Genomic DNA, 22,019 nt, shown 5'->3' on the forward strand with positions numbered 1-22,019 from the left:
CGGGTTTGACTGATGGGTTTGTGAGTTTTTGGAGCCGCACTGAACTTCTCCTGGGCTATGAGGGTTGGACTTGAGGGTGTGGTGGAGGTTAAGTTGGGTTGTGAATGTAGCGGTTTAACCAATCGCGCGGAGATGATTTCCGAAATGGTGGAGAACATACTGGGTTAAGGTGTTGGGTCAGGGTGTGAAGGTCGAAATTCAAGGGTTTCTGAGGGCGAGGGCTTGTGTGTGTTCGCTGCCTGGGGAGTGGTTTTCTGTGGAGATATTTAGCAGGTGCCAGGGCCATATGTGATCAAGGATCTTGATGAAGCATTGAAGATTTCCAAAGTCAATTGAGCTTTCTCTCTGTGTTGAGGATAACTAAATTTGGTTAGAGAGCTGTTGATTTCGAATTTTTGTCAAGGTTATTATCGCGTATATTCAACGAAACACATGAGATGAAAATGTTGGTTTATGATGAGTGGGGCTGGTGCAATCAACGTGATGGCTAGTTAGGCGCCGTAGAGCGGTGAGTAATGCCGTTTGCTTACCTCACATTCTTGACCCTACGTACAGAGGTCGGTAGCTGGAAGAAATCCTTGGGTTTTTGAATGGAGGTTTTTTAAAAGCAGGAGGTTTCTTGTTCTTTTCTCTCACTTTACAGGTGAGTAGCTGGCATTATTATTGCGCTAGAACGACGGGGGGGGGGGGGGATGCGGGGCGTGTGAGTTTACAATCAATTCAATTTGGAGTCATATTGTATGCCTTCTAGAAAAAGTTGCACGATCTTGAGTTTAACTTGAATCTGCGGTATGAAAGAGGAGCTTGGAGTGACAATGAAGTTGGTACGATTCTTGGCTGGGGGTGTTGGATTTATGATTTGTTTGTCGGCTTGTTGGTTCGGCTACTTGAGCAATGAAGACTCAAATTGTATTGTTGCGAGGTCTATGTCTCGCCCTAATTTGAGCTAAGGCACGTGTTGTTCTGGAAGGTCGTAGATGAGGTGCAGGCTTCCCATGCTGACAGTGAGTTTGAATTTTTCTGCTTCTATGGATTTCGTCTACCATGCATGGTACTGAACGGGGATGCAATCACATGTTTTTTCTGATGGTAGTCATTCAGTGTGTCATTCGTAAAGTTGGTAAATGTGAGGTCTATTATGGTATTACACTCTAATGTGGTGAAGAGGAGTTCAATCTGGTTATGATCGATGAGTAAGGGCAGGACTGAGAGAACATTTGTTCATCGTTAAATTTGTTTACTGCCGAACTGGTTATGCAGGGACTAATGGTTTAGTTTAGCGATGTGGAGGGATCGATGCCTTTAACAGGTCCCATTCCTCCACAGTCTTGAAAAATTGTGTGTAGAAATTAAAGCAAACACTGGAGAAGATGGGTGAACTTGGTTATCAGGATTTGCTATCAAAATGCATCGAGGGTGGGCTTCCAGGAGGTGGCAATCTAATATCAAGTTCAAAGTTAGAGGTGAAAGCAGATCCTGCTGCAGGAAAAGGTCGGTTCTTGGAAAACTCGACAAGTGGTTCTAGGGAAGATACTTCTGGAGCTTCTGCAGGGTCCCTCGCAGAATCCGATGTTGGACACAGCAGAGGCACAGGAATGGATGCGACAGGTTTGGAGAAACGCAACTCTCAGGTTACCACTGTACCTAAAAGTGTTGGCGCAGGTCGTTTGGGAAGAAAAGCTTTGCGGACTGAGGAGTTAAAAATTGATAAGGTTCCTCTGTCGCTTTTAAAATCCATGAGGACAAGTGACAAAGTGTGCCCTGCTGTTCTAGCGAGTCATAATGTGGAGGGCTGTAATGCTAGAAATGATTCCGCACCGCCAATGTTCTCGTTCAGAAGTCTAATAGAAGGTGCCATCAGTGCGTCTAGGGTTCGGCCTTGTACTACCTCACGGAATAGGGCAGAACCAGACAAGCAAGGTATACCACCAAGTGTTGAACCGCAGAATAGCATGTTTTTGGCTGAGAAACGCCCTCCTCCAGTTCGGAGTGCACTCTTTGGCGACAGAAATGATGCTGTATGTAAAGGAAACTCAACTCCGCGAACTCATCGCGAGAAGAGGCTTCGTCCAGGTAAGGGGATGCCAGAATCCTGGGTAGTTCAGAAGAGTGCACCACGCACACATGGTTCTGGATCATCAATTAAAGACACTGTTGGTGACAACGTCCCGCATGTCTCCTACGCTTCACTTCTGCAAGCTCAATTGGGTGGTTCCCACTCCCAGAGAACTCTGCACAAAAATGCGGGGAATACGGAACCTCATTCTTCATCGGTTAACTTGCTGTCACAATCCGTTGAAGTAAAAAACGGGTTTTTGTCACTACTTACTCAGACCACTCCACTGCTTTCTTCTGTTTCAGTAAGAGTAAATTTTCCACCGCCTGCTCCAAATTCTATTGATAAGAAAACATCGGATTTCCGCCTTTTTGAAGAATCCTCCAGAGACCATGCCGTACATGACTCCCGATCCCCGAACAACATCCCTGAAAGTGACTTGTTAAAAACTTCTGCTCGCCCTGGTTCGCCATTGCTCACAAGATTAGAAGAAAATGCTTCACAGACAGAGGTTTTGGGACCATTTAGTTCCCTTGTGGCTGATTCTACATGTAATTACAAGGGAGTATTAGATGCTCAGCTTCGGATACAATCCTCTGACTCGTTTGCTGTTTATGAATCACGGTTCATAGACATTCCCTTAGAGAAGGATACTATGGGCTCATCAGAAGCGGCTGTGGTCCCAGCATCATCTAAGCAGAGAAGTAAAGAAGAGGATGTTCCATCGACAGTTGTGTTGGATCGAGAAAGTTTTCTGTTGGCTGATTCTCCATGTACTGACGAGAGGATGTCCGAACTTGAACTTTTGGAAGAATTATCACGAGCCCTTGCTTTACATGAATCACGATTTGCAGAGAGTGTATTGAATGGGGATGCTATGGACTCGTCAGATGCTGCCGTTGGTCCCGCATTACTGGCCACAAGAACAAAAGAAGACGATTCACAGGCTGAAGTTGTGATGCCCAATTCTGTGCCTACCCACAATAGGATATTGAACGTCCAATTTTCTGAAAAAGCTTCCAGCAAGTTTGCTGTGCGTGAATTACAGCTGGCAGTCAATTTGCTAAAAAAAGATTGTACAGGCTTGTCAGAAACTGCTGCGTTGTCAACATCCTCATTGACAGGAATAGATGAAGATGTTCCGGCGCGAAGAATCGTGGTCGAAATGGATGCAGAGCTTTGTGGAGATCCAGTGGTTTACCCTGAAAGAGGCAGAAATAACGAACTGAACTTCATCCCCATGCCGAATGACTCTGCGTTAGCCAATCCTTCCCATGGGCCAGTGTTCGACGACATTTCACAAGCTTCTTTAGAAAGTCTGGAGATTAAAAATTTATGTGCTGAAGGTCAAATGGATTCTATGAGACTTGGGACGACATTGCAGTCTTCCTGCCAAGCGGTTGGGAACCAACTTAGGGATGTAATAGGAGATTCCGAAGAGACATTAAGGGATAACATGTACGATGCTCAGGTGAAGTGTGGAACCCATGGTGTATCGGAAACTATCGAAATCGAACCTATTGACGCCACAAGGTTCAGGGATTTAATGGTATGCAATGCTCCTGTGCAAGGGCTTGTGTTTAAAGAACCAGCAGATATGTCTAATGATGAGCGCTTGTTTTCTAAACAGGAAAAAGCTTTCCCATTGAATTCTAATGTCACTGAAGAAAATTTCTCCTTATTTTTACCTTTGGATGGGCAGAGCTTAGACAAAGAGCCATGCTTTGTTCCAGGGCATTTGGAAAGTCCACCATTTCTAGGTGACGGTAGGTCCGATCGAACAGACGATAGGACTGCCGTTGGATGTTCCTTGGAAGCAGACCTTAAGCAAACAGAATATGTGAAAGCCATGTTTGAGAAAGGGCATAAGGACAAGACATGCAATGCTCAAACTTCTTCAGCAGGAAAATTGCTGTTGAAACCAGAGACGGATAAAAAAGTTCAGGATGTTATGCTGGAAAAGGAGTCGGACATTTCTAAATGTCAAGCTGTACATGATGTCAAAGACGATTTGAAAATGGACGCCTTAGCAGAAAAGTCCTTCTCATCTGTGCCTCTTGATGGACTCGTGGTGATTGAAGAATCTCATGCTGCTCCTGCAAGTTTGGAAGTTATATTAGCCTGCGCTGAGGGTGGGTTTGAACCTTTAGATGCGGGGGATGTTGCAGGGCCTTCCTGGCAAGCGGGTCCAAATCATGTAAAAGGCACAAAAGGAGCGGTTCTAATAGAACAAGAGGATGATCTCTGTGATGTTCAAATGATCGATAGTTTTATGGATCAGGATGCTGAATCTGAAGAGCAGCGATTGAAAGGTGAAGATTCTGGAAATGGCCCACAGAAGAGTTGTGTTGAAAATGCGGAAATAACATTAACCACTTCATCACTGCATGTCTATAGAAATCTTCGTGTTGAAGAACGCATTCACTCTAATGAAAGTAACGGCATGAACAGCCTAATAGTAGTTGCACACTCTAGGTTTGCAGATGAGAGAGCAGAACAGAAACACAAGCTGAGGAGACTTGAAGGTTTTAGTGATGTTGATAACCATCCGGAAATAGAGCAGCACATAGTTAATATTCGTGCAGTTAAGATGCCCGAGACACAGATGGCAATACTATCGTACTCAGAATGCCAAGTTATGAAGCAAGGTTTGGATTTTACTAAAGCCAGTTATGAATCTGAGGATTTTTCTCTATCAAATTTAGTTGATTTTAGGTCATGCAGACAAAATACAAATCAAAGTCTATTCGAAGGTCCTGTTGGAAAGGTTGCCCTTGATGTAACAGAATCGGGTAATTTTGGTGTTCCAGGTGACCAGCTCTTAAGTATGGATCCTGATGCAATTTCTGAGGGACTTCGGCAAGTATTTTTACGGGATAACGATGCTACTCTTTCAGATTCGCTGGAAACTATACAAGTTACTGAAGCAGGATTTGGAGTCGCTGAAGAGACGGGAAGAGAGGTACAGTCACTACTAGAAAGGAAGTTTAAAGAAAGACACCTTGACGATCTTCGGGATGAGGACTCTATTCATTTCAAGGGTCGCATTAGACACCTTGATGACCTTGAAGAGAACGGAAGACAGCCATGTGCTTCACAATTGATTAGGGCTGTTCACAATCAGTTGGCAGGCACAGAGGTAGAGCTTTCAATATTTTCCATATTATTATAATTGTAGTTATTACAGCTGTTATTATTGTTTTTTGTGTTCACGCACGTGTACATATCTGGCGTACATGTACTGCCCACCTTTTCTCCATCATAACTTTTTATTGTGAAGTTTGATTAGTATCCTCATGCTCTACATCTCTATTGAGAATGGCTGCAGGTTCTAGATCGGAAGAAAAAGAGCAGGCCACGAGTATACAATCATGAGAAATCTCTTCAAGGAAAAGGGAAGTCTCACTTTCATGTATCAGGAGTTGAAAGAAAGTGGCCCTTACAGACCCAGAAAGATAGTGGTAATCGCTGCAGGCGCAATCGACACATAGATCCAGATCATCGAGTCCCCGTCTTTATCGAAGGTCGCGACGAGGTAAGAGCAGAGTCGAACTTGCGAATTGTAGTTTCAAATGGCAGGGGTCTGGGTATATCATCTTACAATGTCTAAAAGACGAAATAAATCAGATGTTCAATCTCAACTCTTCATATTCACAGGTTTGAACGTTCAGTATGTCGTGGAATTATTAGGAAAAAAATACTTTGTACACGTCTTGTTTGTTTTATAATTCTCTGTAGTCCTTCATTGTCCTGAGATTGCCCTCTAGATAGGGTGTTGGCCAATTTTGCGCTGGGTAAATGAATGGGTTTTCGGTTGTACAACCCATGTGATAAGTTCATAGATCTATATCTACAATAATAATAATTTTTTTTTTTATCTCTTATTCTGAGCAATGTAAGATGGTAGCTCGACTGATATAATTTAAAAAATGAACTTTCAAAACGATGGTTTAAGTCGCTTTGGATATCCGGAAGGTTGCGATGCTATTAGGTACGTTGAATCAAGAAGAGCAGGGGATATGCTTGGTTGGAAGGAACCCTTTCAACTGTGCGGGTCCAAACCCTGCAGGAGATGAACTGATTCTTATGTTTCTATTCTACCAGGGGTTTGAGGAGACGAATGATGGTGCATTCTTGCGTTGGCTGTCTTATCAAGATGAAGGGAATGGTGCACCATCTCCAACTGCAGGAAAGAGACCTCGCAAGAATAGCCGGGAAATGGAGAAACACATAATAGCAATTCCATCTTTTCGAGTTGTTGCTGACTATGAAAACAGACAGCAAGAAGTTGAGACGAGAAGGAAGGTTGGGTTGCAAAAGCATCTTATATTTTTTGTACTCATGATGCGTAATTGAGAAACTTAGGTTTGTTTTCCTGATTTGCATCGTAAGCATCAGTGAACCTGTATTATCTATCATGTAGGCCTACAATTAACTGCTTCTATTTTTTCAACATCTTTGTAAAAGAATATTTCTATATATGATGATTAGCAGATCTTAGCGCGATCACACACTGTGCGGCCGTCAGATTATGACATGGATGATGAAGATGAACGATGGCTGCATGCATGGAACAAGCAGCTGGCTAGTGTTGGCTTAAAGCAGCCGATTTCTGAAGACAAGTTTGAAGAGATCATTGAGTTTTTCGAGAGAAAGGCAACCCAGTTGGATCCAATTCCAGCTGCGGATGTTCTAGGACATTCCATACCTGGTGGTTCTCTACGAATCGTCTCCCCATCAGGTATTAACCAAGCCAATTTAGGTGTTACAGTTCCAGAAAATGTACCTGTATTGAATCCATCAATATTACGATCTGGGCACACTTGGTCTGCCGGGGAAGGGGCTGTAGCGTCTTCATCAATCCAGGGTGACGTCATTGAGAGAGAACCTGCCTCTCCAGCCAGTACAGTACGACTTCACACATGGGCTTCAGAAAATGAAAAGAACACTTGCAAATTTGTTGTAGATACTGTGAGCAAAAGGCCAAGTGAACGCTCATTACAGAAATCTTTCGACCCTCGTTTGCTGAACTCAAGTGACGACTGTTGCATATGTAACGGGGGGAAAGTTGAGGAGAATAAGCCGGTAAGGTTGCTTCCCTGTCCGGTTCACGTTTGTGCTTTGAAGTTCCCAAGCGCTGCCGTGCATTGAGGCTTTTCCACTTCTTGTGTGTAAGGAATTACTGAATCCCTCACCAGCGCCACTTCCTAAGTTAAAAGTCAGACAGGCCTGCAAACGTGACTATCGAAAAATTTATCCCAAGATGTGTACAGAAATCTATTTCCAAATAGAAATTCCTTAAAGTTTTGCTCAATGTCTTTTCACCCAAATTTCAATCATTTTTCACGAGGGTAGAGATAATATTTGCTTGTGGTGGCTTGCGATAGCATGAAGCTGGCCCTAAGTTGCAAGCGTGATAATCATCTTATCTTTCTACTCCTGCTTTTTGGGTTCTATTGGACTAGCAAACAATTGTACAGAATGTATTTTTGAATTACCCTGCTAGTAACTAGATCATCCGTCCTGTTCCTCAAGCCATTAGCACATGATATGTTTTTGCAGGTGAATACGTGCAAGCAATGCTTTGTACATGTCCATCAATCATGCTCTGGCACCCGTGGAAAGCTTCATGATGACCAGAGTCGAGTTATTGCACCTGCATATAGGTATTGTCGCAATTGTGAGGAGGTGGCTGATGGCACAATACAGTCTAGTGTTAGGTATGCATTAGAGTCTTCAACGTGATAATGAATTTATGTTTCGTATTCACATATGTATGTGTGGTTGTACAGATTCTTCATGGGGACGTTTTTCAATTTAGTCAGGGAATTTCAGTATTGCTCTATGACTGGCTAAGGGTGGCTAATAAATTCATTACCAACAGTGAACTTCAAGATTTTTCTTTTTTCTTCACTTTTTTCAATTATTACAATTAATTTTTACATTCTTTTCTGTGGCTTTTCATGACATTTCTGAGATCACCTATTTCTGTAGACACTTTTTTAGTACTCTGTGATTGGAGCTTTTTCACCTTCAAGCTGGAATGAGCTCGGATCTGACTCTAAGCGTTTAACTGGATATTATTGATGCTGCAGTTGTGCTTTGTGTCCAAAGAAAGGCGGCGCTTTGAAGCCTACAGTAGTCACTCAGAAGTGGGCTCATGTCACTTGTGCTCTTCATACCAATGAAACTTCATCTGTCGACCCTGATGTGAGGGAACCTATTGACAGTATTACTGCAGTAGTGGAAAGGGCTCACGAACAAGAAGATCGGTGCGGCTTATGTGGGATGAATAAGGGCATCTGTTCAGTTAAGGGTTGTAGAGCACCATACCGTAGCTCTTTTAAAGCAAGCCAGGCGGCGTTATTAGAGGCAAGTTTGCTTACACTGCTTTGTTTGTAACTTACATTCGAGTTGGCCCTTTCCAAACCATTTCATTTCCGTTTTTTTGGTTCTCTTGTTGTTTGTCTTGCTTGCAATTACGATGTAGCTCGTCGTTTGATGGCGTTTAGGTATAAAATATCTAAATTACTACATGTTTTGCGAGAGGCACTTGCTTCGTGCTCTGAAATTATGATCATCCTGTTGCCACCTTTTCTGTTCAGTTGCGGCAACCGGATCAGGAAGCGGGAGGTGTCCGTTCCATTTGCCCTCGCCATGCGCGCACAACTCCCACATCTAAGGATAATTTAATGTTTAGCTGTAGTATTAGCAGTGAAGCCACCCCTTCCGGCGCAGCCGGTGGCAGCATTTCAACAGCTTCCTCTACAGACTGCAGGCACGAAGGCTCTCCTAGGCAAAGCATTTCACACCAAGATGTAAGTTTCGTACAGCAACTCCGGCGGGGCAAAAATTCAAGTACAGAAGTTGCTGATTTTACAGATAGTGTGATGAGCGTCAACGGGAAGCGTATCGAGGATGCATGTAGGCTCAGAGGTATACGTTTCATTTTGAAACGTAGAAGGGATGAGTCTTGCACTCAATTATCCGAAGATGAAGTCTCAGATGACCCTCAGCAGAAAGTTTCTAACGGAACAAGAGATTTTAAAGATAAGATCGAAGCTCAGACGTGTAAATCTATATCGCATGTGGTTGAATGTGGACAGAAGCCGAAGAAGACCAAATTTAAAGTCGGAGGTCTTGCTCATAATCAACATTCAGAATCATTACCCACGCTTATCCAGCATGAATGCAAAAGCAGTGAGGATCTACAGCCTGAGAAAAGCAAGGAGCTTCTTCCTGTAGTGGATCAATTGGCTGGTGATGCTGCTATGACGGACAAGGGTTCGCAGATTTTAAGGAGCTTAACTGAAGACAGGTTTGTCAAAGAAGTCAAAGAACTTATAATTCTTGAAGAGGCAATGCTTGCAGGTGTAGCGCCTCTACGTGTTATGCGGGAAGCATTTGTGTACTGGCGTGCCAAGCGAGCAGAGCATGACGGTTCACTACTACGTGAAGTACACCACGTAAGTTCGCAATTCCATATGCAGATGTCTGGAGTTCTCATCTAGTTTGCATGTAAGTGTTTGAACAGCATTTGAAGTTGCAAATTGGATTTCTTGTCTTGCTTCTTTAAAGAGGGAATTCTCGAGTTCAAATAATGCAACATGCAAGGTTTGAATATCCTTTCAGGCAGGGACAGTACGTTTGGGTTATAACTGCAGTAATTGATAGTATTAAACTTGCAGGAGCAATTGTCAAAATCCCAGGGTATCTTCAACAAGGATGCAAGTTTTGAGGAAAATGCTGCTCGTGAGAAGATGGGCTCTCTACCTCCTGTTCCACCAGCACAGCAACTATTACCAATGTCTTCTGAGAAGGTGGATCGTCTTTGCTATTCATTTGCCGTTGTTATTGTTATTTTAGAAATAATAACTTGATTGGTTAATTTTATGGATTGTGGTTTCTTGCGTTTCATTTTTATTCATGCTAGATGCTGGAGAAGACCAAGGAGCTGCGGAAGCAGCTGGAGCATCTGCGCACCATGAGCCAAATGGTGGTCCAACGTGAGAAACTCAAATACAACCGACAGCTTGTACTTGGTACTATAGCCTGGGCTGAGCAAAACAAGGCTGACAATACATCAAGAGTACGGTATTGTGTTTGGTGTCCTTCAACTAAAACACTGTTGAGCTGTCAAACATGTCCGCGCAGCTTTTGCTTCAACTGTTTCAAACATCGGAAGGGTTTTGGAGTTAAGGGTTGGATGGCTGCGATGAAACAACCTCTATACAGGTGTCACTATTGCCGGAAGCTCTCGGCTAAAATAGCAGACTTGTCTACTGATTTGAATTTAGCGCCAAAACAATTTCTGGGTGGTGGGGTAATTAGCACCTCAGCTATTGTAGGTAAACCTGGAGGTGGGGATAGAGAGAAGGGAATTAGGAAAGGACGTGGTAAAGGAAGGAATTGGCAAGAGAGTGAGTACCTCATACCTGCACCATTTACACTAGCTGAAGGTGGGATAATGGATCTAGGAAGCAAGACCATGTATGTAAATGAAGAGAGTACCATGGCACGAGGGATTAGAAGTGGTAAAGGAAAAGCTTGTACTAGAAGGGAAAATGTAGGGAATTGTTCTCCAACCCGTAGTACTCTGATGAATTCTTGCAATGGGAAGGGGGTCAACAATCATGGTAAGCCCGACCTGCTTGAGACGGGATTGAAGAAATTCCTGAATACTACCGATGGCGAGATGGAACATTCCAGCTTCGAAACCACGCTTCTAAGACTGAATCTCCTTCGGTGTACAAATGCAGACGTCCATCAGGATGTGACAATGTCAGTGGGAGATCCATCCAAGAATGCGGTAGTAGATTTTGCAGATGCTGGAGACTCAGGTCCTGTTTTTAGAAGAGTGGAGGGTGCTGCACCAAGCTTAGGCAATGCTGGAAATAATTTTGGTCTAGTCAGTCCTTCTGCTGCGCCTTCTCCTGCATTACTTGTGTACAAGACAAAGAGGAAGTTTATTTTGGGTACGACATCTGAATCACCATCAGCCTATGATTTTCCTACTCCCTCCTCTCCCCTATCACTTGAACAGAACATCAGCAAGGACAATACCACGTCTCGTAGCTGATTGATTGAAGGAATTGATAGCAACTTTCCTGCTCCATGATTTTAATTTAATTAATGTTTCTCTGGGAGAATACATGAAATGCAACATTCAAACGTTTCCAGCTGATGTTTTGTCGCAAGAGAAGTAAGCTTGACTTCTGGAGCGTATGTTGGTTAGGTTGAGGTTGATCTAGTTCTGATTGTCTACACTGTATAAGTTGCAGTCGGAGCTTTGAAATGTTCAGTAAAATCTGGCGTGAATTGCATGTTGTGTAGAAATATGCTACATAGAAATGAATGAGCAGCTACCAAGCTTTGGAGTAAACTCCTGCCAGTTCACACATCGACGTAGAGAAGGGGAAGAACTACTACCGCTGAGGTCGCTAACATCGACCCCCATTTCCCCCTAAGCTTTGAGAGGCCCGGGTGGCAGAAATGAGGAACAGACCCTTGTTTTGTTTTTGTTTTGTTTTGTTTTCTTTTCTTTTTTGAACTTATATACAAGAGCAACAAACTATAACTAAAATAACCCATTATGCTATTCTTCTATAATATTGTGAATTGTTAGGTTGCTTTGGAGGATCTTTGAATTCCATTTGATTATCATATTGGATTTAAATCTAACCAGACCTGCCATCTAAATTTTGTGCTATTATCTTATGAATTTTTTTCTTGTTTTGAAGCTGTTAATAAATGCTTTATACATGACTTTGTAAAGTATTTGGCCGTATTCTATTAAACTAGATTGTATCATCTTCCTAGTATGGAAATTGTTTTATACCTTGGATTTATTTCATTGAATTGAGATAGTCCATTTTCACAATTCTCTTAAAAAAGATCATATAGTGCATTATCTCTTAAATCTAGAAAGTAGAGCCTTTACAAGGATACTTTTTTCAAAAAGAAAAAGCCTTCTATGGCCTCTATTTTCTAAGACAAAAGATTAATTTACAACAAAAAAAAGTAGCCTAATTCCAAAAACGTTGAGCTTCTAAATTTTTCCATAACTTATATAATATAGTATCTTATTGATTAGACTTGCAAAGATAGTTTTGAGTATCATTTAGAATGATTCTTTCTTTATATTTATTTATTGCAACTCTAACATGCCATGTGAGCCATATAAGCATTGTCTCTCTATGTACTAGAATTTAAAACCATAAATCTTACTAATTTAAAAAAATTGTTAATTTTGAAATTTAATTTTATTAGGATTAAATGTAAAATTTATCAATTGGGCAAAAGAAAAAAAATTATATTTTTTTTACTTATGTTTTTGGATATTTATTTATTTATTAATTTATTTTGGAACTATCTAAAAACTTAACAAAAAAAAAAAAAAAAAAAAAAAAAAACATTCAACTTAATTATTTAGATTGTGAAGATGGGAGTTTTTGTTTTTAATAAAAGAAAGCTATATTGAACCTTTTAAATTATGTACCAATTCAATATAACTTAATCTTAATATGTCTAATCAAGATGAACCATCTTTTTCAATACCCTCATATTGATATTTAAGTTGAAAAACTAATGTAGAAGAGAGAGATTATTTTCTAATTTATAAAACCTATCCTAATCTTTAAATTCTGATAGTGTGATTTTTATGCTTCTGAGATCTTTCTATGGACTTGGAAGATAATAGATAAAAACTTTCTATAACTATGCATTTAGAAAAATATTTTGTAATTCTTATCGTTTTATTTAAATATAATAGAATATTAAAAAAATTAAGAAAAAATTACTCTATAGAACCAATTGGAATATAATATATCTATTTTATTTGAATAAATATGAGTATTTATAAGAAAAAAAAGTAGATGCTACCAAAAAAATCTATTCCATTCTTCATTATTATATTTGAGAAAAATAAAATAAATAAATAATACTATGCATGCTTAAACTTTACATGAAATTTTTATAATATTTTAGAATCCCATATTTTATTTATAATTGGATTTTTTTTCTATTCAACATTTGACAACTAATTGATTTCAACAAAAGATTTAGCATGCAACAATTAATATTTTAGAAAATTTTAGATGATGAGATTTTGGATGATTGACTTATACAATCTATTTAGATAGTAGAGTGTTAGGGACATATTCCTTAGAACTTTCTAGAAGAGAAGCCTCTGGAACCTTTTAGAGAGAAATTTCTAGAAGCTTCTAGAAAGGAAGTCTCTGGAACCTTCTAGAAGCTTCCTAGTTAATAGAAGTAGCTCGAGAAGCTTCCTAAGTAGGAGTATATATAGGGATCGAGGCTGAAGAGTTCTTCAGTCTCGACAACACATCTCTTGGAGTTCTAGCTCACCTTTCTGGTGTTGTTCTTGTACTCATCTGTTTAATCTAGTTCTGCCACTTCTTCTTGAACTTCTTGTTAGATTTCAAGTTTTTATTTTGTGTCCGTGATAGTTTGTCAAGACTACACTAACTTGAGATATCAGAGCTAGTTCTTTCTTAGTAGAGTGTGGATTACCCCTCTACTTGAAGGTATACTAGTATTTTTTAGAGGTTGCGGATTACCCTCCTCTAAACTGATACTTCTTCTGTTACAATATTGGAGTCTTATTCTTCTTGGAGAGAGTGGATTACCCCTCTTCTTGAAATTCTTAAGGCGTTTTATAGGTTGTGGATTACCCTCCTATAAACCAATATTGCCTCTTATACGGTCATTTTTGTCCTTCTTTTAGAATGGCCGGAGGTCAAGACACTAGTATGACAGAAAGTTCGGAGTCTAAGTTAGATGCTATTATGAATGCCCTCGCTACGTTATCACAAAGAACTGCAGAGATTGAAGGAGTGGTGGCAAGGCTTCATAATGATGGAGTATCTGGGATAGCACAATCTAAACTACACCAGCCTCAAATTTCGGCACTTGGAGAAACAACTTTACCTCAGGTTCGACAAGAACCACTAGTTCTACAACATAAGGAGCCTCGAGTTAGCCTTCCAGATAAGTTTGATGGAACATGTTCCAAGTTTCGAGGATTCGTCAATCAAATCAGGTTGATAACAGTTTTACAGCCCGAACGATATCCAACGGAGGAGTCACGTGTTGGGCTTGTTGGAACCTTACTTACGGGACAAGCTCTATCATGGTTTGCTCCTTTGTTTGAGAAACGATCATCCATATTAAACAACTTCGAAACCTTTTTGGAAGCATTTGCGGAAGCATTTGGTGAACACAATAAGGTTCGATGGGCTACAACAAAGATCCGGTCGCTACGACAAGGGATGCGTTCTACATCAGTCTATGCTTCGGATTTCATGCAATTAGTATGCGACATCAATTGAGATGAAGAAGCGTTGATGAGTCAATTCTATTGGGGTTTAAGAGATGATGTGAAGGATTTGCTGTTAACTCTTCCTGATCCACGAATGCTCAATGAAGCCATTAGTCAAGCTGTGAAGTGCAATAATCGCCTATTCCAACGTCGCCAAGACCAACACTCAAGACAATATACAATTCGCCATGCTCCAACTATGTCGACAAGCAGTGTGAATTCGCATTCAGAGGTGGAAGACATGCAAATTGATGCGGTACGTATCAAATCTCTTACCATAGAAGAAAAAAAACGACGTATGGAGGAAAATTTATGCTTGTATTGCGGTGGAGAAGGCCAAAAAGTCGAAAATTATCCCAAAAAAGCAAAATCGAGGCATAGTCAAGACTAGGAGAGTATTTGTTCAGGAAAACGAGGATGCCCAGCCACAGTAGGAATCGTACGGCTGGACAATGAAATATCCCAACAACAATCAGGTTCCTTTCTTTTTGCCCAACCTGCACTTTGTTTTACAATCCCTCTGTTTATCGGCCCTCAAAAACTGAGAACCTTAGTACTACTAGACTCAGGAGCATCTGCTTGTTTTTTAGACGAAGAATTTGCAAAGCGTCATAAGATCCCTTTAGTACAAAAATCAAAACCTGTTCATGTTGAGGTCATAGATGGGCAACCTTTATTGTCTGGTAGCATCACCCATAAATCAAAACCTATAGAAGTAACGTTTAAAGACCATAGTAGTCATATTATTTTTAATATTATTAGAACCCCATCAAATCCTATTATTCTTGGTCTTTCTTGGTTGGAAAAACATAATCCATTGATAGATTGGAGGTTGCGGAAGATGACTTTTTCCACAAAACCACCCAAGAAAAAACCTAGTAAAAAACCTCGAAAAAAGAAATCCTTATTCATTGGAGCAAGAGCGTTTATAAGGTCATCTAAGGAAGGCACTCCATTTGTCATTTATGCGGCTCCAACTACCGAGGAGAAGATCTCAACAGCAAGTATACCGGAGCAATATAAAGATTTTGAAGACGTGTTTCAAAAGAAGAACGCCGACATACTACAGGAACACCGACCATATGATTGTGCCATAGACTTGCAAGAAGGAGCACAACCACCTTTTGGCACAATCTACAATCTATCGCAAACGGAGTTGGCAGAGTTACGAAAGTACATCGACGAGAATCCAGCCAAGAACTTCATTCGTCATTCAAAATCATCAGCTGGAGCACCCATCTTATTTGTGAAGAAGAAAGATGGATCATTACGGATGTGTGTGGACTATCGAGGCCTCAACAAGGTAACAAAGAAAAATCGTTACCCATTACCCTTGATTTTTAGTCTCTTAGAACAACTTGGACGTGCAAAGATCTTTACAAAAATTGATCTAAGGGGAGCTTATAATCTCGTACGAATCAAGGAAGGAGATGAGTGGAAGACAGCATTCCGTACAAGGTATGGTCATTTCGAATATAATGTCATGCCTTTTGGTCTTACCAATGCTCCAGCGGTTTTCCAACATATGATGAATGACATCTTTCGAGAACACCTCGATGATTTTGTTGTCATCTATTTAGACGATATTCTAATATTCTCTAAAAACGAGGAAGAGCATGAGGAGCATGTTCGTTTGGTCTTGGAGAAACTACGCAAGCGAGGACTATATGCCAAATTAGAAAAGTGTTTATTTCACTAGACGGAGATGGAATTTTTGGGGTTCATTGCGACTATAGAAGGTTTGAAGATGGATCCCAAGAAAGTAGAAGCAATCATGTCTTGGGAGGTTCCGAAGACGGTTAGAGACGTACAATGCTTTCTTGGTTTTGCTAACTTCTATCGGATCTTCATCAAGAATTATTCTCAAGTTGCTGCTCCTCTCACTCGATTAACATGCAAGGATAAGTTGGAATGGGGACCTTTGGCGGAGAAGGCGTTTCAAGATTTGAAGACATCATTTACTACAGCTCCAATTTTGGTACATCCAGACTTTACAAAGGCCTTCTATTTAGAAATTGATGCTTCAGATTTTGCTTTGGGAGCTGTGCTTTCACAAATGAGTGAAGATAAGAAGCTCCATCCAGTTGCATTCTATTCTCGGAAGTTTTCTGCTGCTGAAATCAATTATGAGATCCACGATAAGAAACATCTTGCTATAGTGGATTCTTTCAAAGAATGGCGTCACTTTCTTGAAGGAGCTGCATATCTAGTAACCGTATATACGGATCACAAGAATTTGGAGTATTTCATGACGGCTCGAGTTTTAAATCGGCGTCAAGCTCGGTGGAATATGTCGCTATCTAGATTCGATTTTGTTATCACTTATCGACCTGGAAGGCAGCAAGGACTATCCGATGCTTTATCAAGGAGATCGTATCTTGCACCAAAGGCTGGAGAAGCAGCATTTGATCAACAATATATAACGTTATTGAAGCCAGAGAGATTTCAACTTTGTGCTACTATTGTATCATTTGATACTGACTTCCTAAACCAGGTACGTGCTATGACCATTAAAGATTCAGTAGCCATTGATATCAAGCAACATACCAATGACGACAAGTTCAAGGTGGAGGGAGATCTTTTATACTTTGAAGAGCGATTGTACATTCCAAAAGGACTAGCACGACTCCGAGTTCTTCAATCTCGCCATGATTTTCCAGCTGCAGGACATTTTGGATTCAACAAGACCTTGGAGCTTATTTCTCGAGATTTTTGGTGGCCTCAAATGTGGAAGGATGTGAAAGATTTTGTCCTCTCTTGTGACATCTGTTCAAGTTCTAAGAATCCTCGGCATCGCCCTTATGGACTTCTACAGCCATTGCCAATTCCACGTCGACCATGGTCTTCAATTTCTATGGACTTCATCACAGACTTGCCATCATCAAACTCATTTGACAGCATCTTTGTCGTGGTAGATCGGCTTACGAAGATGGCACACTTTGTTCCTTGTAAGAAGACATCGTCCAGTGAAGTCACAGCAAGACTCTTTCTCGATAATGTGTATCGATATCATGGACTACCAGATGATATCATATCAGATCGAGGTACCCAGTTCGTGTCAAAGTTTTGGAGATCTCTCTTTGGGATATTGAAGGTGGATATCAAGCTTTCTTCAGTTTTTCATCCTCAAACTGATGGCCAAACGGAACGGGTGAACTAAGTCTTGGAGAAGTACTTACGATGCAGCATCAACTATTAGCAAGACGATTGGACTGCATATCTACCGCTAGCCGAGTTTGCATATAACAACACCCTCCATGTGTCGACTCAACAAACACCATTCTTTTCCAACTATGGGTATCATCCGAAGCTTGATTTATTGAGTCCGTCAACAAATAACAATCCAGCACCTGAAGGATTTGCGAAGCAACTATCAGAGCTTCAAACTATGTTGAAGCTTCAATTACAATCCGCTCAAGAATCCTATAAGACGTCTGCAGATAGATTTCGGAATCCAGCACCTACTTTCAAAGTTGGAGACAAAGCCTGGCTTCTTCGACGAAATATCAAGATCAAGCGACCATGTGATAAGTTGGACTATCGAAGATTGGGACCATTTATCATCCAGAAGCAAATTAATCCAGTGGCATACCGGCTGGAGTTACCGGCTTCTATGAAGGTACATCCAGTCTTTCATGTTTCTCTGTTGGAACCTTATCGAGAATCATCTTTTCCTGGAAGAGTATAATGTCCGCCACCTAGTATTGAAATCGAGAACCACGAAGAATACGAGGTTGAAAAGGTATTGGATTCACGGCAAAGGTGGGGAAAGTTAGAATATCTTGTTCATTGATGCGGCTATGACATTAATGAGCGAACGTAGGAGCCAGCTGAAAATCTTGCGAATGCGCCACAAAAGGTACAGGAGTTTCATCAACGACATCCCGATAAACCTAAATCAATTCGATGATAGCTTCTTTCTGAAGCTTGTTCTCCCAACAATATAAGAAAAGGGGAGAGCACCAGCAAAATTCATAGTTGATGTAGTTATTTTCTCCAAGATAGATCGTAGTTTGATCTTTTGATATGGATAGCCAAGAGATAGATACTATGCCAGTCAGAGTATCGCAACCGAGTAGCTCACGAAGGCGACCTCGAGATGAAGAACTACATGTACCACGACGACGACGGAGGATACCGAGTAACCGATCACTGGTGATCGTATTTGAGATCGAGCCTGCTTACGATGGTCAACCAGAAGGCGTGTTTGCAGGACAATTTCACAATGAGGACACGGAAGTTCATGCTTGGTCAGAAGTTGAAGGTGTGGGCCACTACCGTTGGCTTCAAGGGTCGATGAACCACTTGCCTTATGAACAACAGTTGGAGTTCATAGCACAAGTTATCGACAGATCTTCATTTTCTTGCGTTGGTATTGATCAACAAAATTGCTTCTCAGAGACCTCGAAGCTAAAGGAGGGGGTGATGTTAGGGACATATTCCTTAGAACTTTCTAGAAGAGAAGCCTTTAGAACCTTTTAGAGAGAAGTTTCTAGAAGCTTCTAGAAAGGAAGTCTCTGGAACCTTCTAGAAGCTTCCTAGTTAATAGAAGTAGCTCGAGAAGCTTCCTAAGTAGGAGTATATATAGGGATCGAGGCTGAAGAGTTCTTCAGTCTCGACAACACATCTCTTGGAATTCTAGCTCACCTTTCTGGTGTTGTTCTTGTACTCATCTGTTTAATCTAGTTCTGTCACTTCTTCTTGAACTTCTTGTTAGATTTCAAGTCTGTATTTTGTGTCCGTGACATAGAGCCTTAGGTGCATCTTTAAGATTGATAAGACCTAAGTCTTTTTTTTTTCTTAGATTTACAATATATAACCTAAAAAATTTTGGAACGAATACAAAAGAAATTTGAACCATTTGGACTACTTACATTCTTTTACTTTAACTATTAGAATAGAGTTGCTTATGTACTATAACATATAATTTTTTGATTTAAACTTAAATAAATTTCAACATTAAATATATATATATATATATATATATATATATATATATATATACTTATATATGTGCATCTATGATAGAATCTTAAATTACCTCAATTTTTTGGCAATAAAGGATAAGATGCAAGAAAATAACCTTATTTTAAGTTTTTTTAATTTAAATTTATTTATATAAATATATTTATTCATTCCACTAAATTTATCTATTAAAAGATAATTTTAAAAAAAAAATGGCATAGAATCCTAATGTTTTTAAAAGCTCAAAATTAAAATTTTCATTAAACTTTGTTATTAATTTTTTTTAAATAAATAAATGAAAATTTAAGATATTTTAGAGATTTAAATATATTAAAACTTTCAAAATGAATAAAAATATTGTGAAGAATAAAATGCAAAGACAAAAAAATCCATTTGATCTAAGTGGGTTGCTTCAATAAATACTAGTTATAATCTCTTTTATAGTATTTTTTTTTATAAATTCTATATGAATTAAAAAAAATAAAATACTTTAGTCTAAGTTTTCTAACATGGTGTTATTTCTTCTATGATGATGAAGAAAAATCATTTTTTCTTTATTAAAGCTTCTTCTCAAATAAATTAATACAAAATGATCACATCACTATAGGTATGAAAATATAAAATAAGTCTATATCTCACTGATATAATCTAAGAAGCTTTTTATTTAAATTAATGATAAAAATTATTGAAATAAATATTAGAATAGTAATAGAAGAGTTTAGACTACATAAATAATAGAAAAGAATTATTCTATAAAAAAGATTACTTAAAAGTTTTGAAATAATTTTTATTAAAAAAATTACAACTATTTCATATGACTAAAGAGTTCTATGTCCCCTTGAAGTTACTTCAAACATATTGCCTATTGAGTTGATAACTATTGTCTTTTTTGGCACTCTTTAGCAATATATATTAGTTTCTTGGCATAAATACTTATTAACTTAGGTTTTTAAGTTGGTTAGAAAGAAGTTCTAAAATAATTACCAAAGTCAAAAGAATGAAAGTTAAAGAAAACAAGATGAAAGAAACAAATACTTCTTAGTCTAAAATCTAGACATTCTTTGAGGATTTTTAATATGGACTTTGGTACTAGATGTACATCTTTGTCTAAAACTTGGATATCTACTCAATGGAGATATAACTTGGACTTTGGTATTAGATGTAATTCTTGGTCTGAAATTTAGATATCTACTAAGTGGAAATATAATTTGGACTTTGGTACTTAGAAGCTTTGGCCAATTTTAAACTTGGCAACTCAAGTTTCAATAAAAATATCCTTTGAATAACTTGATTAAACTAGAATTTGATTCCAAAAAGTCTCCAAAATATATTAAAAGCTAGGACTAGTCTAAAATTTGGTAGTTTAAAATTGACATATACCTTGAGAACAATTTATTCAAGAATAATGATTAAGTCTAAAAATTCCTAAGCAAATTGAATTTGAAATAATTTCAAATAATTTCTAAAAAATAATTTCTAAACAAATAAATAAGTTGAATGGAACCGTAGAATGTAAATTACAATAATAAAGAATTGATAGCCATAAGACTCATACAATAAGAAAAGTTAAAAATTCAAAAAAAATATTAAAAATATCTTGTATTATTTAAAACTACTTTATTAATCAAATCATTATTTAAATATTTTGAAATCTCTCTAAACGTCTTAATAAATATTTTTGATAACAAAATAATATTTAGAATTTTTTTAATTTTTTTTTTTAAAAAAAGCCTTGAAAGTATAAAATAAAATTAAAACTAAAAGCTTTTTAATGTAATCAATACAAACTTTGGTACTATTTCAAAAATTACTCTTATTTTATCATTGATGAATATGTTGTACAATTTTCAATTAATATTGGTGAATATATTTATATACATATGAACACAAATTAATGTCTATTTATTTTATTAAACCAATATTATTTTATTTAGATACAACAAGTTATAAATAAAATAATGGTAAAAACATATTACACATTTCTAGTGTTTTAAGTGAAAATACCTCTCTGAATTTAGGCAAAAAAAATAATTAAAATTAATTTTAAAGTAATAAATTCAACTAACAGTTTTTAAAAAATTATAACATAATGATAAAGCCAACCAGGTAATATTAAAAAATATATTAATACTCAATTTTTATGTACTTTCAATTGATACCAACAGAAATTAAATATTAATAATCATTGATGACTATTACAATTTAATAAAATTATAGAATCATAGTTTACTCCATTACAAAAAATAATTTTAATTGAATATATGATAAAAACATCCTCCAAAAATTTCCCATTAAATGTTTTGAAATAATTTTCAAATTTCCAAATAAGATTGTTAAGGTAGTTCAATAATACAATATATGCATCTAGATTAGTCCAAACACATAGACAATGTAAGACTGTTTTTTCATTTGTGTTATTTAAAACATATACACATACAGAAACGAGTTGGATGGAAAATGTTTTGAACAGTTGTGTACACATGAGTTCAGCACATGTACATGCTCTAAAAAGTTTACACATACAGAAACAAAGTGATTACCGTTCTTTTCAGAAGTGGGAGTGCATTTTATATGTAATTATACCTGTCCACTTTTCATGGTTACAAGATTATCAACAGTGTAACGATATAGTTTTTAAAGAGTGTGTAAATAACGTAT

At 38.3% G+C, this 22,019-nt stretch overlaps 1 protein-coding gene across 11 annotated transcripts; it reads left to right on the plus strand.

Moving 5' to 3' along the window:
• The first annotated feature begins 546 nt into the window (after positions 1 to 546).
• Positions 547 to 11,654, plus strand: LOC112288555 (uncharacterized). 11 transcript variants are annotated; one of them, XM_024532831.3, is made up of 12 exons: positions 547 to 4,704; positions 4,867 to 5,195; positions 5,385 to 5,591; positions 6,161 to 6,361; positions 6,548 to 6,797; positions 7,023 to 7,141; positions 7,619 to 7,776; positions 8,152 to 8,428; positions 8,662 to 9,522; positions 9,745 to 9,876; positions 9,990 to 11,031; positions 11,390 to 11,654. In XM_024532831.3, exons 1-12 carry the CDS (start codon positions 1,371 to 1,373, stop codon positions 11,521 to 11,523), a joined length of 7,044 nt encoding a protein of 2,347 aa, XP_024388599.1. In that variant the 5' UTR covers positions 547 to 1,370; the 3' UTR covers positions 11,524 to 11,654. The 11 variants fall into 11 exon arrangements, 10 of the variants coding, with proteins under 10 accessions (XP_024388599.1, XP_024388595.1, XP_024388597.1 ...); XR_016505414.1 differs by having other exon boundaries at positions 6,548 to 7,141; positions 9,731 to 9,876; XM_024532827.3 differs by having other exon boundaries at positions 6,548 to 7,141.
• The last annotated feature ends 10,365 nt before the right edge of the window (positions 11,655 to 22,019 follow it).

This window comes from Physcomitrium patens, chromosome 11 (genome assembly GCF_059467195.1).
Source record: "Physcomitrium patens ecotype Gransden chromosome 11, ASM5946719v1, whole genome shotgun sequence".
NCBI classification, from domain to species: Eukaryota; Viridiplantae; Streptophyta; class Bryopsida; order Funariales; family Funariaceae; genus Physcomitrium; species Physcomitrium patens.